The sequence below is a fragment of the Urtica dioica genome, chromosome 5, assembly GCF_054948205.1.
Source record: "Urtica dioica subsp. dioica isolate 48M chromosome 5, U.dioica_male_clone48M_v1_H2, whole genome shotgun sequence".
NCBI classification, from domain to species: domain Eukaryota; kingdom Viridiplantae; phylum Streptophyta; class Magnoliopsida; order Rosales; family Urticaceae; genus Urtica; species Urtica dioica.
Genome location: NC_142760.1, coordinates 39,903,125 through 39,918,707, shown reverse-complemented (window position 1 = coordinate 39,918,707; position 15,583 = coordinate 39,903,125). Strand labels below are relative to the sequence as shown.

Sequence of the window (15,583 nt, the reverse complement as noted above, 5' to 3'; positions counted from 1 at the left end):
TCAACTTTATTCTCAAACATACCATCATAGTCACTTTTCTTCTATGAATATTGATTTTGCATTACATGGTTACTTTGTTAATTCACCAATATTTGTAAGGTTAAACAATTTTATTTGATGTAAAATCTAAAATTTATCGTCTTCCATTCGTTTTATCTCAATCTTTATGTTTTGTAATTTTTAGGTCTGGTCACGATCATCGTCAAAAATGTCTAGATTTAAATAAATCTATATTTTTGAAATTTTGTGACGGCATCTGAAATTAAATCTCCTATATTTAAATTCGCTAATTAAATTCTTATATCACTAAATCTTATAAAATTGATTGGCATCTTTCTTTACATGTCAATTATCAACTATTTAGGCTAATAATGAAAAATTCCGAAATTCAACATCGTTTTCAGAAATTTGAGCTCAAAGCAAAAAAAAAATAAACAAATTCACAAATTTGAGCTAAAAAAAAAGTTCCCATACAAAAATAAATAAACGTATTCATTTTAGCAAATGATTAAAAAAAATGATATTGTCGTGGAATTGTGTCACTGTGCGATAACTTTTTTTTAAAAAAAACTTTGGTGATAATGTATTGGATGATAACAATAAAATCTATCTTGTGAGTATATGCTCATTAAACAAAAAGATCTTAGACTCTCAGGCAATGAATTTTTTTTTTTTTTTTCCGGAAGATCTTAGGCAATGGATGAAAAGGAAATGAGTGTACAAACAAGTTTGTGAGCTTGTTTTAGATTCCACGAATTTCTTTCGCCAACTCATCAAGCAAACGTAATCTTAGCTTCATGGAGATACTACTTGTCAACTATTAACTAATAAGCTCTTGTCGTTTAACGTAGAAAGGTGGACAAAAAGAAATCAAACTTATATACCTTCACTACTCATGACATATTTATAACTTCTAACTACGTGTATTCATATTTATTGCTCTTAAATACAATATGCAATAGTGAGTGGTGATCTCCCTTTTTTTTCCCTCCCTGATCAAGAGACATTTATGCAAACAAATTAGATATAGATGGTGCAATATTTCCAAATTTGAGTGTAGGAACATTACCCATTGACAGAAATTTACCTATGACTATATATATAATATTGTATTTATTTATGGGTTCAGTAACTAACTAACTAATAACAAATTTAAATTTTACAAAATAGTTAAGGTTCTGTTAATTTTATATTTGAGCTATTAACTAAAATTAATGAGGATAAAATAACAGAAATAAAAAGTTATTTACGTAAAAGTCATATAGATTAGTTTTTTCATGTTAACATCGGTGGCCATATAATATATGAAACTTTTACGAAACGTTGGTTAAATAGCAATTTTTTTATAAAACATAAGATAAGCTTCTGTTTTGTGATGATCTCCACAAATCAAATAGGGAAATCCGAACTAGGTCCCTTCTATAGGATATAGTGGGGGTACTAGCCTAACCCACTCATGATTGAATTCTTGGTCCACAAAAGTCTTTCATTCAATAAAAATTATAATTTAGCAAATACGTTCATTTTTGTAGAGAAAATTAACAAAATACCGGTTTGAAATACATGAATTTTGAATATAATTTTAATGCAACAATCGCTAACATTCATCCCCCACAACTCTCGAATAATGAGGCGCTTCAACATTATTTCAACAACGCAGTCATGGTAAAAGATGTCAAGCTCAACTTTTCTCACCAAGCACTACCATTTGATGGTCAGTGAGTTACAATTTCCGCTAATATTCACATTAAAATCACTTACTTGTTACATGCCTCAACATCGATGTGACTGACCGAATGATAGCTATCTAATACATGTGATTACGAACAAGGTTCGCCTTAATTATAATGATAGCTATCGCATTAAATCCTTACTGTACCGAGACTTCAATTTTGAGAATAAATCGCTTACCGCAGAAGAAATCGATAAGTATTCAGACAAAAAAAATCAGTATCGACAGGAAACTGCTTACCGTAGAAGAAACCAACAAAAAATATAAAAAACCGAGGGGTATTCAATACGAATATTTTGCAAAAATAAACATATTTTTTAATAGTTCAAAATTCATAGTTCATACAACGAATACATAATATCAATTTATCATCACAAATAATTATATTCAACTCAAGAACATCATTCCTCATCATTAAATATCATATTCATCTCAACAGCTCATCATCATTTTACGTGGCCTCATTAATCAGATAATATTTTACACACGATCGTCTCTAGCATTCTCACAAGTTAATTTTGGTAAATGACAGTAAATGGCTAATTTTACTAAAATAAACGAAACGTTAGACTTCCTTAAAATCAAGTTTAAAATTTAATAACTAGATGGCTATATATATATATATATATATATATATATATAAAAAAAAAAAAAAAAAAAAAAAAAAGACAAAATTATATTACAAGAGTAAAAGCAGTAAGATGTTGAGAAAGACATTATTGTTATTACAATGGGATTGGATGAGAGTCGGGATCGGAGCCGGACCACCTTCTCTTGACCTAGATTTTGGATCGAACCTCACTGAGCTTGCCGTCGAGGCTGTAGTCCCTCTCCATGACGAAGTTGATCCCCTTAATAGCTCATCATCATTTTATGTGGCCTCATTAATCAGATAATATTTCACACGATCATCTCTAGCATTCTCACAAGTTAATTTTGGTAGATAATATTTTACATGATCGTCTCTAGCATTCTCACAAGTTAATTTCGGTAAATGGCTAATTTACTAAAATAAACGAAACGTTGACTTCCTTAAAAATCAAGTTTAAATTTTAACAACTAGATGGCTATATAAAAAGACAAATTAAGATGATGAGAAAGACATTATTGTTATTACAATGGGATCGGATGAGAGTCGGAATCGGAGCCGGACCACCTTCTCTTGACCTCGGTTTTGGATCGAACCTCCCTGAGCTTGCCGTCGAGGCTGTAGTCCCTCTCCATGACGAGGTTGATCCCCTCAATAGCCCATCATCATTTTATGTGGCCTCATATCAGATAATATTTTACATGATCGTCTCTAGCATTCTCACAAGTTAATTTTGGTAAATGGCTAATTTACTAAAATAAACGAAACGTTGACATCCTTAAAATCAAGTTCTATATAAAAGACAAATTAAGATGATGAGAAAGACATTATTGTTATTACAATGGGATCGGATGAGAGTCGGGATCGGAGCCGGACCACCTTCTCTTGACCTCGGTTTTGGATCGAACCTCCCTGAGCTTGCCGTCGAGGCCGTAGTCCCTCTCCATGACGAGGTTGATCCCCTCGTCGGAGTACCAACCGACTCCGATGCAGAGCACCCCGTCCTTCTTCACGTCCACGTAGGCGGTGACTCCCCCGGGGAGCCACATCACCGTCACGTCTTGCGCGTCCGCCGCCTCTTCGTCTCTGAAGCTCGCCGACTGCTCCGGCGAGCCTCGCCTCTTCAGCGTCTCCAGGCAGAAATACACCAGCGGCGGCGAGCTGTTATTTTCGCTCTTCTCGTTGTCCTCCTCGTCGAATATCGGCGTAGCGCTGACCTCGAAGACTTTCCACTGACCCGCCAGCTGGCCCGGCTGCGTCCGCTTCCGCTGCGAGAACGGCTTCGCCTCGAACTCCGCGTCGCTGTTATTGAATTTTTTTATTTTTTTTTCAAACCATCCATAAAAATGAAGAATATTTGGTGCATACGGCGAGGTAGAATCAAAATAATTTACGGCGGGGAAAATAGTAGGGGGGTTTTTTTTTTTCTTTCATATTTTTCTGTTCTTCTTTGGATATGTTTAGATAATTGAAGAGAGAGAGAGAGAGAGAGCAGAGCAGAGCAGACATGTGTGAGCTAGAGGGATGAAATCTTGCGCCCAAGCGAATTATCTGGATTCTGATTTCGCAAATTTGTTTATTTTTATATTTTTATAAACGTCGTGTCCGGGTTAAACCCGAATAAAATCTACGAGGCCTTGGCATTATCGACCTGAAGACTACCCAAATGGTCTCAATAGCTGCGTCCAGGGGAAATCGAACCAGGGACTCGTAAGATTTCGCACGACGGACTTTTCCGAAAAATTTCCCTCAAGTTCCAAACATAGTCTACAGAAACTGGAAAAATAAAATAAAAAAAAAAAAAAAAATTCAACGTTTCGTGCGGAGAATAAATGCTTTTGACATGAGATTTCTCTCGGCTTCATCAACCAAGCCATAACGAAGGGTGAGGGAATCGGCGGTGCAAATATTATATCACATAGCTATAAATAAATAAATTAATTAAAAATAAAAACCGAGGGGAAAAAGGTTACCTTTCATTTTCATCGGGCATATTGGCGGGAGAGACCCACTGTTCTTCGTAGACAGCAACTCTGAGTATCTGTATGTCGGAACCTCCGTCGCTGAACTCTATCGTGTGAACAATGCGTAGCCTCTTGTGGCAACCTTTGACCAAGCACTTGACCACAAAATATTAAACTAATATCAACATAGCTAAGTGATATACAGGAATAATGACAAGAACTTCATAAAAGATACATGATGAGACAAGAGTGTTCTCAGCATTCTGCCACATCAGAGTCAAAGCCCTTAATTACCGGCAGTTTATGTCACTGTAACCGAGCTGTTGTATAAAAGCCTTTTATTGAATAAAGGCTAATATGTAACTGTTGTTACATTAGCTTAGAGTGAGATAGAAAGAGACACGAGGGTTGGGATATAATATTGTATTAGAGCAAGAAACGGGTTCTTTTGGTCCCTGGAAATAGCTTTAGACTCTGTGTCAGCTTGTTCATCTGCGATCATCGTAACTGACAAAATAGGGACTCTTGTACCCTAACTTGGACTAGGATCTTGTTGATCTGAACCAAGGATTAAAAATTATTTCGCATTATATATCTGTGGATTCATTATTTCTCTGTGTTTCTTGTATTATAAGTTATTACGTGTAATTGGGTGTTCCGTTAGTTCTCTAATAGATTCTGTGTTACCTGTTCGAATTTGAAAGTTGGCGACAAGTAATATTCAGACTCGTCAGCACCGCCAACCGGGATATCAACGGGACCCCTAGAATACGAACCATCCTGAAAATGGATAGGTAAAAAAAAAAAAAAAAAAAAAAATCATACCTACAAGTTCAATAAAAGAGTGCAATAATAATGGATTACTTTCGAGTTTGCAAACCAACCGGGTATAATCAACAGAATACTAAACAAAATCACGGAATAGTACTTGGATAAAAAGAAGGTAAGTTTCTTGTATCTCTGAAACCACATTCGAATTACAAGAAAATCCTGGGACTTTCTTCTCCGATGACATTCTCCACTAATTTATTTATAACTTAACTCTTACTTCCAAGTATTGTATACAATTAATTGAGTAACTAAACCACTAAAATTTGGAGATTTGCTAAATAGCCAACCTTTTGTAAATTTTAAGTAAAAATAGCCAACATTTTTTGGACGTTTTTAGCATTCCATTTATGCCCTTGGAGTCTGATAGTTATTTATAATTATTAACGAATATTTATAACTATCAGCGTCTTTTTGGCTTTGTTAAAAAAATCTCGTGGCTACTTACTTAAAATTTACCAATGGTTGACTATATGGCAAAACCCGAGTTTTCATATGGTATATCCAGAGTGCCCATATTATATATATTTAACCCCTTACTTATCTATCCACTAATTATCATTAATACCTCGAAATAAACAAGGCCAGGCTCGTTGCCCATGGTATCCTCTTCCATCACGTCACTCTTCTCGAAATCGAACGACGAAAATCTCGGCAGAGAAGCACTTCCGTCATCGGCCCCGAAGCCCCTCGGGCGGGGCTTCGGCGTCTCGCCGCGGGGGTTCAACGTGACCCACTTCGTCTCCCTCTGAATCTTCTGCGGCGAGGCCTCGACGATGTGGGACAACGTGTAGGAATCGTAGAGGTTCTCGTCCTTGCTCCCGATCTCGATGGCTTCCATCCGAGCCGTGATCGGAGAGAAAACCGCTCCCACTCCTTTCCAGATACCGCTCACGCTGCTCGCAAACGTGTTCCACGCCGGCATTATCACCGGCTCCTGAGACGGGAATGCAAACAAACAGTCATCTCTCTCTCTCTCTCTCATGAGATAAGCAATGTCCTAATCTGATAGTAAACGGCACTGTTTACTATCCAACGGCCAATCTAGCAGCAATGCGGCTGAAATCAGTGGATTCATGATGAATTCCTCTCGCCAAAATGAAAACATCGATCAAAAAACAATGTTATCAAACAATGCATTATGAGATATGCAATGTCCTATTATTCTGATTGCCAAACACTACTATTTACTATCATGAAATGCAATATTTCAAACTCCAATTTTGAGTCCAACGGCCAATCTAGCAGCAATTCGGTTGAAATCAGTGGGTTCATGAGAAATTCCTCTCGCCAAAATGAAAACATCGATAAAAAACAATGTTATCAAACAATGCATTAAGAGATATGCAATGTCCTATTATTCTGATTGCCAAACACTACTATTTACTATCATGAAATGCAAACTTTCAAACTCCAATTTCGAGTCCAATGGCCAATCTAGCAGCAATGCGGTTGAAATCAGTGGATTCATGAGAAATTCGTCTCGCCAAAACGAAAACATCGATAAAAAACAATGTTAACAAACAATGCATTATGAGATATGCAATGTCCTATTATGCAATCAGTCATCTCTCGTGAGAATGCATCATGGTAATACAAACAAACAGTCATCTCTCTCTCTCTCTCATGAAAAATGCAATGCCCTATTATTATGATTGCCAAACACTACTATGTGGATTCATGAGAAACACCTCTCGCCAGAACGAAAAAAATCAGTAAAACCAATGTTATCAAACAATTCATTATGACTAAATTATTCGATGGATTAAAATTTTAGGAAAAATTATACAAAATAGCCAAAGTTACTTGCTCATTTTTTTTGCAAATTTGGACTATTGAACTAGTTTTAGACAAAATTTGACTATTTTGCAAGTCTATTGCTTTCAATTGGCTATTTAGCTAAAAGATACAAAAATTTTATCCAGTCAAAATAACCGATAAACCAGAGTGGTTTTTTATTTATTTTTATTTATCATCGTGAGTGACTAAGAAACCTGGAGTTAAATGCTAATATTTGGCAATTACTAGAAATTAACAGTTTATCTGTTTTTTTTAGCTATCCAATGGAGATAATAAGCGTTTTGCGATGTTGAAAATTGAAAGAAGAGAGCGTTGATAATCAAATATACGGCAAGTTCTTCTTTACCTGTGCTTGGAGAAGAGTTTCGACCTCCATGAGCATAGCGCCGGAGACCATGACCTGGCCGCCGATCTCGCCGGAACGCTTCTTCGGCCTCCTCTTTCCGGCGACACCACGCGGCCTCCGACTCGCCACCGCGGCGTTGTCGACGCTCCAAACGTTCTCCTTCCTTCCCTTGGGCTCCACGCCTCGCTGACTCCCCGGTCTCTTCCGCAGCTGACAAACGACGACGTTTCGCCGAGTTCGACGGAACTTAGCGGGGAGAGAAAGGAACGGGTGACACGTGGCTGATGCTGACCCCAACGCGTTGCTGCGGTGGAGGCACGGCGAGGCCATTTTTTCCAACGGCGACGGATTCAGTTCAATGCCTTGGCTATAGCCGCTAAACTCAAGTTCGATATGCCTTTGCGAAAATTCAAAGATGATTTTTTTTTTTTTTTTTTTCAATTTAAGGCTTGTAATAAACAATTTTTTAATTGTCAGAAAAATAAAATACTAATTTATAGGCATTTTTCTATTTAGATCTTAATTTTTAAATCAAATATCACTAATATTATTTTAAGTATTGATAAATATTATTTTAGTTAAATTATTTTATAAAATATTTGTCGATATAATATCGGTAATGGTAAGGGTGATCCTTCTTGGGATATTATACTTCCCCAGTTCGATTTTTACTAGACGCAACAGTTGGGATCACTTGGATAACTAGACGCAACAGTTGGGGTCACTTGGATAATCTCCCGATCGATAATTTCAGGGACTCGTGGACTTTAGTCGGATCTAGCCGGATACCACGATTTTAAAAAAAATGTTGGTAACTAATATCATTAGGAGTCGTTTTGCTCATTTAGAAAAATACACCCAAACTAAAAAAAATAAAAGATGGGATCCAATGGTTCCGAACCTAAAAAATGTTTCGAAATCGGTAAAACCTAAAGACCAGACTCCTCCTCAATCAAGGAGACCGGCCTCAAAGATCAGTTTCCACCTCGAAAATGAGGGTCATCTTTCCTTCTCGTCTTGAGGAGGAGTCCGACCTTCTCTTGTCATCTGAAGGCAAGCTTCAAAGATTTGCCTCGATTTCCCCAACAAACTCATTAATTGGACGGGACCTACCTAGAAAATTATCTTCTAGAAGATTCGTCTCTACATTATAGCCTCTTGGCTTGTCTATAAATAACTCAAAAAAATCTAATGTAAAGATAAATTCACTTAACTTGACAAAACTCTGCAACTCTTCGTTCAACTTCTCTCTCTAAATTCTAATAGACCAATTTGACTCATCACCTCACACTACAATCCAAGTTAAATCAATCCACATGAATTCTAAGTGTTTATCCAAATTTTTGCATTAGCAGATATCTCAGTAAATTTAGATCAATAAAATTAGTAACAATATTGCAAATAATTATAAAATATGTGTCCTATAGTATCAATACAATCAAAATAACCTTATCAATATTATAATTTTTTGGGTGCTAGATGTGAGGAAAATAACTTTTTTTAAAATCAATGGCCTTTTATAACTCTGCGCACATTCTAGGAGGAAGATCGGTAGAGCAATAAGGATCCAGGAAAGCTATCATAAATTCAAATCAGTCTCGACATCGATCCGCACAGGGGGGCAGGACCTCCCCAAGAGAGTAAAAGTCAAAAACATCAGACCGATTGGCCCATTAACTAAGGCTACGAGCCACAACATTCACATTGCTACTACACCAATCAAAATTAACCTCCTCGGACTAAGAAACTAAATCCACAACAGACTTATACAAATGATTTAAAGGACAACAAGGACAATTTTTCATACTAGCCAAGCTAACCATAATGACCTAGTTGTCCATTTTGATACCAATAAGGCCTCATTTTCACGTGCCACGTTAGTGTTCTCCGTTATCCATCTTCCCAAGACAAAAACGGATTGGAAGGGAGAATTCATGGAGTTGAGAAAACTCCTTAGACGAGCCGTAATGATCCTCGTGATGATCTTGAAACTAAAGTTGCATAGGCTGATCGGCCGAAGCTTGTCGACGAACTCCGCCCCACTACATTTTGGAATAAGCACCACATGCGCAAAACTCACTTTTGGATCGAGCTCTTTGCCCCCGAAGAACTCTTGAATGAAGACAACCAAAGAAGCACCCACAATATCCCAATACTTCTTATAGAAGGCTCTTTGGAGACCATCCAGGCCCATAGCTTTGAGCGCGGACATAGCTCACATGGTCTTTTTCACGTCCACCATAACTGGAATAGCTTTTAACAACTCGTTATCAAGTCTCCCAAAAGAGGCAGAATGAGATTTTCAAGGTTGTACAACGAATAGGGGTTGGAAGACTTGAAAAGCTCTCCAAAATTATGATTCAAAAATCTCCCTATCTTTCTCCTAGCCCCGAGCACTTGCCCCCGATCATACATTAACCGGCCAATGTAATTTATTTTTCTTCTAACAATTGTAGCTGTGTGAAAAAACCAGTATCCGCATCTCTCTTTTTGAGCCAAACCTTTCTCAACTCTTGTCTCCAAACTTTCTCCACCTTGGTAGATAGGTCCGAAAGCTCCTCTTGAATGACCATCTCTCTTTGAAGATTAGAGAAAGACCACACATCGCTTTGAATCCTCAAGAGCTCATCCTCTTTGTTCATTGATGGTGGCATGTACATTCCCCATTTTTCATTTTGCCATTTTTGGCGACTTCCCCACACCACGATTTTTCCTTTCTCTACAACCCGAATCATCTCCCCAAGCATCATAAAAACAAAATGGCTTTTTTTCCTTTTTCATCTAGAAGAAAAAAATCTAAAAGAATGGGGTTATGATCCGAACCACTCGCCGGCAAGCCCCGGACTCCGGCCTTGCTAAAGAATTCGAGCCAACTAGGATATGATATTACCCGATCCAACCTCACTCTATCCCGGTGACCCACCTTTCTTCCATTCGACCAAGTAAATATCTTGATATTAACCTCAAGGTCTACACCCCCCATAAAGTGGAGAAACTTCTGTAGAATCCCTCTTTAGCCGACGACACTCTTTTACCTCTTTGTTTATCACTATGTTCCAACACGAGGTTTAAGTCCCCCATAACTGCACAAGGCCTCCTTACTTTAGTGATGGTAGTTCTAAGAGAATCCAAAAAAAAATTATCACTATCATAAGGAGGCCCATAGGTGCCAAAAAGGTTCCAATCCCTCGAATTATTGACCCTCTAATCACGGCCCAAAGATTATTTTTCTAAACTTCCAAATATCAAGAATAATACCTATTCTCCACCAAATACACATACCCCCAGCCAAACCATTAGCGCCCACCGCTTCTTCGCCCAAAAAACTCAACCTAGCTCTCTTAAATCTTGTAGCAATTGGTGTAGATACCTCTCTCTCCTTGGCCATGCCAATCTTTCCTTCTTCCTTTTTCTCTCCAACTTTTGTCCCTCCATTTCTTCTCTTAGCCTTGAGAATTTTCCGTAAGGATAAATTCCCTTTGTTATCACTCTAAACTCTTCCTTGGTTGAAAGCCACTTTGAAATCCAAGGCAAAATTGGAAAACTCTTTTTGTTGAGTTGTTGTCTCTTTTCCATTCAATAAAGCCCGCGTTTAAAATTTTCTCCACTACTATTGTCATAGTCCATCTGGTCCGACACAACGACATCAAAGAGCTCATTCTTGTGCTTCATTAAATTCATCGGGTCCTCTTTGTTTTCCAAATCGCATCTGGGCTTTTTCGCCCCATTATCAAAACAAATAGGTCACCTTCAATTTGCATAGGGTTTTTATGGGAATGAGGCCCCACCTCCCTCAGGTTGTCTTCATATAGCACCATAACTATAGAGTCTCATTCGTAGTTTCCTTTGTCGTTTATAATGCTGCCAACTCCGATCCGAGGAATGTCATCCATCTTACTTTTTCCATATTTGGTTTTGAAACTCCTCTGTGTCCCTCCTTGACTGGCGTAATTCTCGTACCTACATTGTCCTTAGTTTCCAGATATCTGTTGTTTCCACCATCTCTGAGTACTTTATTCGCTTTAGCCGCTCCAACAATACCCCCGAGGCCCAGGTAGGGGCGCAGATCTTTAGCTGCCACGTGTGAGAGATATGAAGTAGCAAGCTTCAGCCCATTGTATTTCCCAGCCATACCTTCTTTTTTCGAGGAACCTTCTCCAAAGCTGGGCCTATTCTTCTCCGGAGGCATTTTCAACGCCTTTTTTCCTTCTTTTGTCAAAGCGGAATGTATTTCCAATTCATCGTTTCTTCTGACTTCACTCCCTTCAACTTCATATCCATTTCTCCTGACATGAACGTTCATGGTGCCCACAAGTCTCGCCAGAGCGTCGAAAGGATGTCTTGGACTGAGATTTGCGCTTATCCAGGACCCGTACATCCGCACAATCGGGGAATGATCCGAGGTAATCATTGTAACTTTTGCTTGCTTGTATTGAGGTTCATCATGGCCTAGCAAACCATATTTGAAGCAGAATTTACCCAAAATTTGATATCTACATTGAAACCAAAGGAATAGCATGTTTTCTTGTTTAAGAAAGAAAACGGAAAATAAACTTTCACTCACATCCAGAAATACTCTTACGCGTATTTCGTTCCCAGATCAACCAATCATTCCTTTGAAATTTCCCACCATGTTTGTCATGTTCTTAGCACAGTGTTCTGTCTAGTATGTCGACGACAAACCATAGAAGCTTTCCACAAAATGAGAAATTTTGAAGTTTATTTCCTGTATGAGCAGGTCCGGTGTCCATGAGGTCCGGTGTCCACGGTCGCCTCCGAATGAATTTTTCCATGTCCTCCAGCATTCGGAAATGAAACTCGTCCTGGTTTGACTTCCTTCACCGTTCACAACTTTTGGCATCTCCACACGTTCACCAAACCTTCTTGAATTTTTTTTTTCGCTCCGAGCGGCTACCTCACAATTAGTTTGCCGGCAAGCATATGAACCTCTTCATTGTTGTTACTTTCAGCAACGCCTTTGGAAAGAACCAAGGTCCTCGCCACCGTCGAAGCTGTTTCATCCACCAAATCATCAACCCCATCAGTTTCAACCATCGCACTTGTTAGGATTATTGTCCACTGAAGATTATAAAATAAACATAAATGATTACTGAATTTAATAAGAAGTTTACTTTATTAGCATTATTGATTAGTGAGTTGTTTTCTAGTTAGAATCAATAACAACTATCATCTTTAGTCTCTGTATTAAACTGAATTACATGTTGGGCATCTAAGTTCGGGCAGTGAACTAAAACTTGATCGATGATTGATACATGCATGGATAGCTGTATCTGAAATCATATATGTGGAACCAGGGCCGGCCCGATCTCATCCGGGGCCTTAGGCGAATAAACATTTTGGGGCCTTTTGATAACAATAAAAAATTAAATATAAACAAAAAATTACAATCAAGTTTTTAATTCGTCAAAACATAACACGCCTAGCACTTTTAGATGCAAAAGTACTAATCAAATTCGTATAATCAAGTTTCTCGACCATATCTTTTTCAATAGACAGAGTAGCTAAACCGCTCAATCTTTCCTGCGACATAGTTGAACGAAGATAAGACTTGATCAATTTTAACTTTGAGAAGCTTCTTTCTACATGGGCAACCGTGACCGGTATAGTTAGCATAATTTTGTAAGCGATCCACGCATTTGGATAAATGCAATCCAAGTCCTTAATGTAATTCAAAACATCGATTGCTTTGTTTGTATCTTCTGGGACACTATGGCTCAACATTTCCAGTTCCTTGAAGAGATCATTCTTGTCTAAATCTGAAATCTCATTATGCTCCATCGATGATGCAAGATTGTCGCAGAAACTCTTTAAAGTGTGTTTATCGGCGACCTTTAATTTCTTCAAATCAAATAAAAGCCCGAACTGTTTTTCAAAATCCTGAAACTGTACAAACCTATTGACAAAGATAATTATGACAATAAATTATGAACAAAAATATTTGTTGATATAGTAGGTGTTGAATAGTAAGATTAAATAATCTAACCTAGTATGGAATGACGATATAGCTTGATCAACAATGTAGAAAAAATAGTTAATTTTGAAGGACTCTTCCTCGGAATGTGAGAGCGCGTCACTAGCGTTGTCATCAAATTGTCTTTTCCTTTGTACTCTTCGTTTTTCAAGGAACACGGGCTCTATATCCATCTCAATTGCTATCGTTGTAGCTTATAATTTAGCTTGATCATATCCAATTTCCCTGTATTGCTTCAAAAAACCAAGTAGACTCTCTAATTCTTTGATGGCAACATCCAATTGCATATCTTTAGTTTGGAGAAATTTGCCCACGTTGTTAACAACAAATAACAGATCATGCCAAATAATTAATGCCAACAAGAACTCATAATTCTGGATATTGTATACGGCTAAAGTCTCAGCATCACTTTTTGTCTTGGCATCTTCATTACTATTTGCCAAAAAACATTAAAGCTTCTTTTATCTGCGGGGCTTGGTATCTTACTGCTTTAACACTATCAATGCGACTTTCCCAACGTGTTTCCGACAATGGCTTGACAGTGAGACCTTTCACATGATCATTAAAGACTTTCCATCTCTTCGTAGAAGCTGAGAATAATGTGTATATTCGTTGTATGACACCGAAAAATGACACAGCTTTGGGAAAGCATAAGATTTAGAGAATGACAAGCACAAGGTGAATAAAATGCTCTAGGATTCTTTTCAAGCACTCTACTTTGTACACCTTTATTTTTTCCTTTCATGTTAGCACCGTTATCATATCCCTCCCCTCTTATGTCATCAACATTAAGATGAAGAGCCTCCAAAACATAAAGAAGTTCATTAAAGAGTCCAAGCCCTGAAGTGTCATCTACCTTTATGAACTCTATAAAAAAACTCTTCAACCACAATTGGATTTTTGGAAATATTCACACACCTCACTACTAGAGACATTTGCTCTTCATTGCTAACTCTATAAAAAAAAAACTCTTCAACCACAAGGTCATGTTTATGCCCACGAACCCTTGCCCGATCACGGCTGCAACAACAAACATGGCCATTTCAATGAATCTGCACACTGCCATCTCCGAGAGAGATTTACAAGTTGAACTTACCAAAAGTGGCCGAGTTAAAGGTAGTCCAGCCATCTCCGACGCTCCGATTCCCGGTGATCACAGTCTGATCAATCCCATCTCCGATCAGCATCAAGTTCTGCTTGTTCCTCCCGATCGAAACATACTCCTCATAAACCCCTCTCACCACGTGTATCACAAAGTAGGTGCTATTCCCTCCGACCGTGTTGTTCGGAGCCGCATTTACCGCTTCCCCAATCGTCGTGAAATTCCCGGTCCCGTTCCGATCCACCACCACCCTTTGACTCACCAAAACCCCACCATCCACAATCGTCCGAAGCAACTTTCTCTGTCTCGCAACGCCTCTCGCTAGATCATCATCATCATCATCTTCGTCGTTGTCGTCATCAACATTATTACAGACCCAACCTTGCTTGTAGAAACAATTGAGAGTTTCACCTCGTTTGCCATCAATTGAATCAATTCATTTTGAATTTTGTGGCTCAAATAATGATAATTAATTTCCTTTTTTGAGATACGGCGAACATGTTCTTGCATCGTGGGATCAAACTCTGCAAGCAATTCTATCATCTGTAGAAAAAGCCCATTCCTCTCTTCATATATTTTTTCATTATCCCCGCGAAATGCCAAATTATTTCTCCCAAGCCTTTTTACAACAGTAAGTATCATTTGTAGAACCTGTTTCCAATGCTCCTTTTCTTTGTTGATATGTTCTTGTAAACTCGAATCAATGGTTGACACTTGTTTAAGCCTTTTTTCCAAATCCACCCAATTAGCAATAGCGTCAACGTGTAGCTTACTTCTCTCGTGGCTATAAAGTCGTGCAGAAATATTATGCCAATCATTTAAACCTCCATCACCAAAGAGGCCTACATTATGACGATTCGTTGCAAATAACTTACAGCAAAAGCAAAAAACTTTATCGACTGAAGCTGAATACACCAATCACCTCCTGTCTTGTCTCTCTCCATTCGGTAAAACTCGCCAATAATGACTTGAAGAGAAACTTCTATCAGACTCATCTTTAGGAAATCTCATATCAATGTTTCTTTTAGGACCTTTTTCAACAAGAAAATCGATAAGACTTTGATTTCTTTGCTTCCAATTCGCCGGATCATCCTCGTCAAAACAAATGGAACCTATTTCATTATCGTGTTCTTCATTCGGGGTCACATTCTCGTTCTCGTTCTCGTTCTCATTCACATTCTCGTTCTCGTTCTCGTTCTCGTTTTGACTAGTTTGTTCGTTCTCGTTCTC

The 15,583-nt window shown here is 38.1% G+C and overlaps 1 protein-coding gene and 1 pseudogene across 1 annotated transcript; both read right to left on the bottom strand.

The window, feature by feature from the left end:
• Window positions 1–2,744: 2,744 nt before the first annotated feature.
• On the bottom strand, window positions 2,745–7,665 carry LOC149398453 (dihydroorotate dehydrogenase (DUF3598)). The gene is made up of 5 exons (XM_089615996.1): window positions 7,260–7,665; window positions 5,682–6,050; window positions 4,973–5,065; window positions 4,295–4,440; window positions 2,745–3,623 (listed from the first exon to the last, which is right to left on the bottom strand). Exons 1-5 carry the CDS (start codon window positions 7,587–7,589, stop codon window positions 3,158–3,160), a joined length of 1,404 nt encoding a protein of 467 aa, XP_089472122.1. The 5' UTR covers window positions 7,590–7,665; the 3' UTR covers window positions 2,745–3,157.
• Window positions 7,666–12,683: 5,018 nt separating this feature from the next.
• LOC149398452 (uncharacterized) lies at window positions 12,684–15,348 on the bottom strand (annotated as a pseudogene).
• Window positions 15,349–15,583: the final 235 nt, after the last annotated feature.

Excerpts from the sequence above, each read along its gene's own strand:
- LOC149398453 (XM_089615996.1), bottom strand. The coding sequence starts at position 7,589 with ATGGCCTCGCCGTGCCTCCACCGCAGCAACGCGTTGGGGTCAGCATCA. Across the intron at positions 4,441-4,972 it reads CAACTTTCAAATTCGAACAG|TGCTTGGTCAAAGGTTGCCA; the intron begins GTAACACAGAAT and ends TTTGTGGTCAAG. Across the intron at positions 3,624-4,294 it reads ATGCCCGATGAAAATGAAAG|CGACGCGGAGTTCGAGGCGA; the intron begins GTAACCTTTTTC and ends ATTCAATAACAG.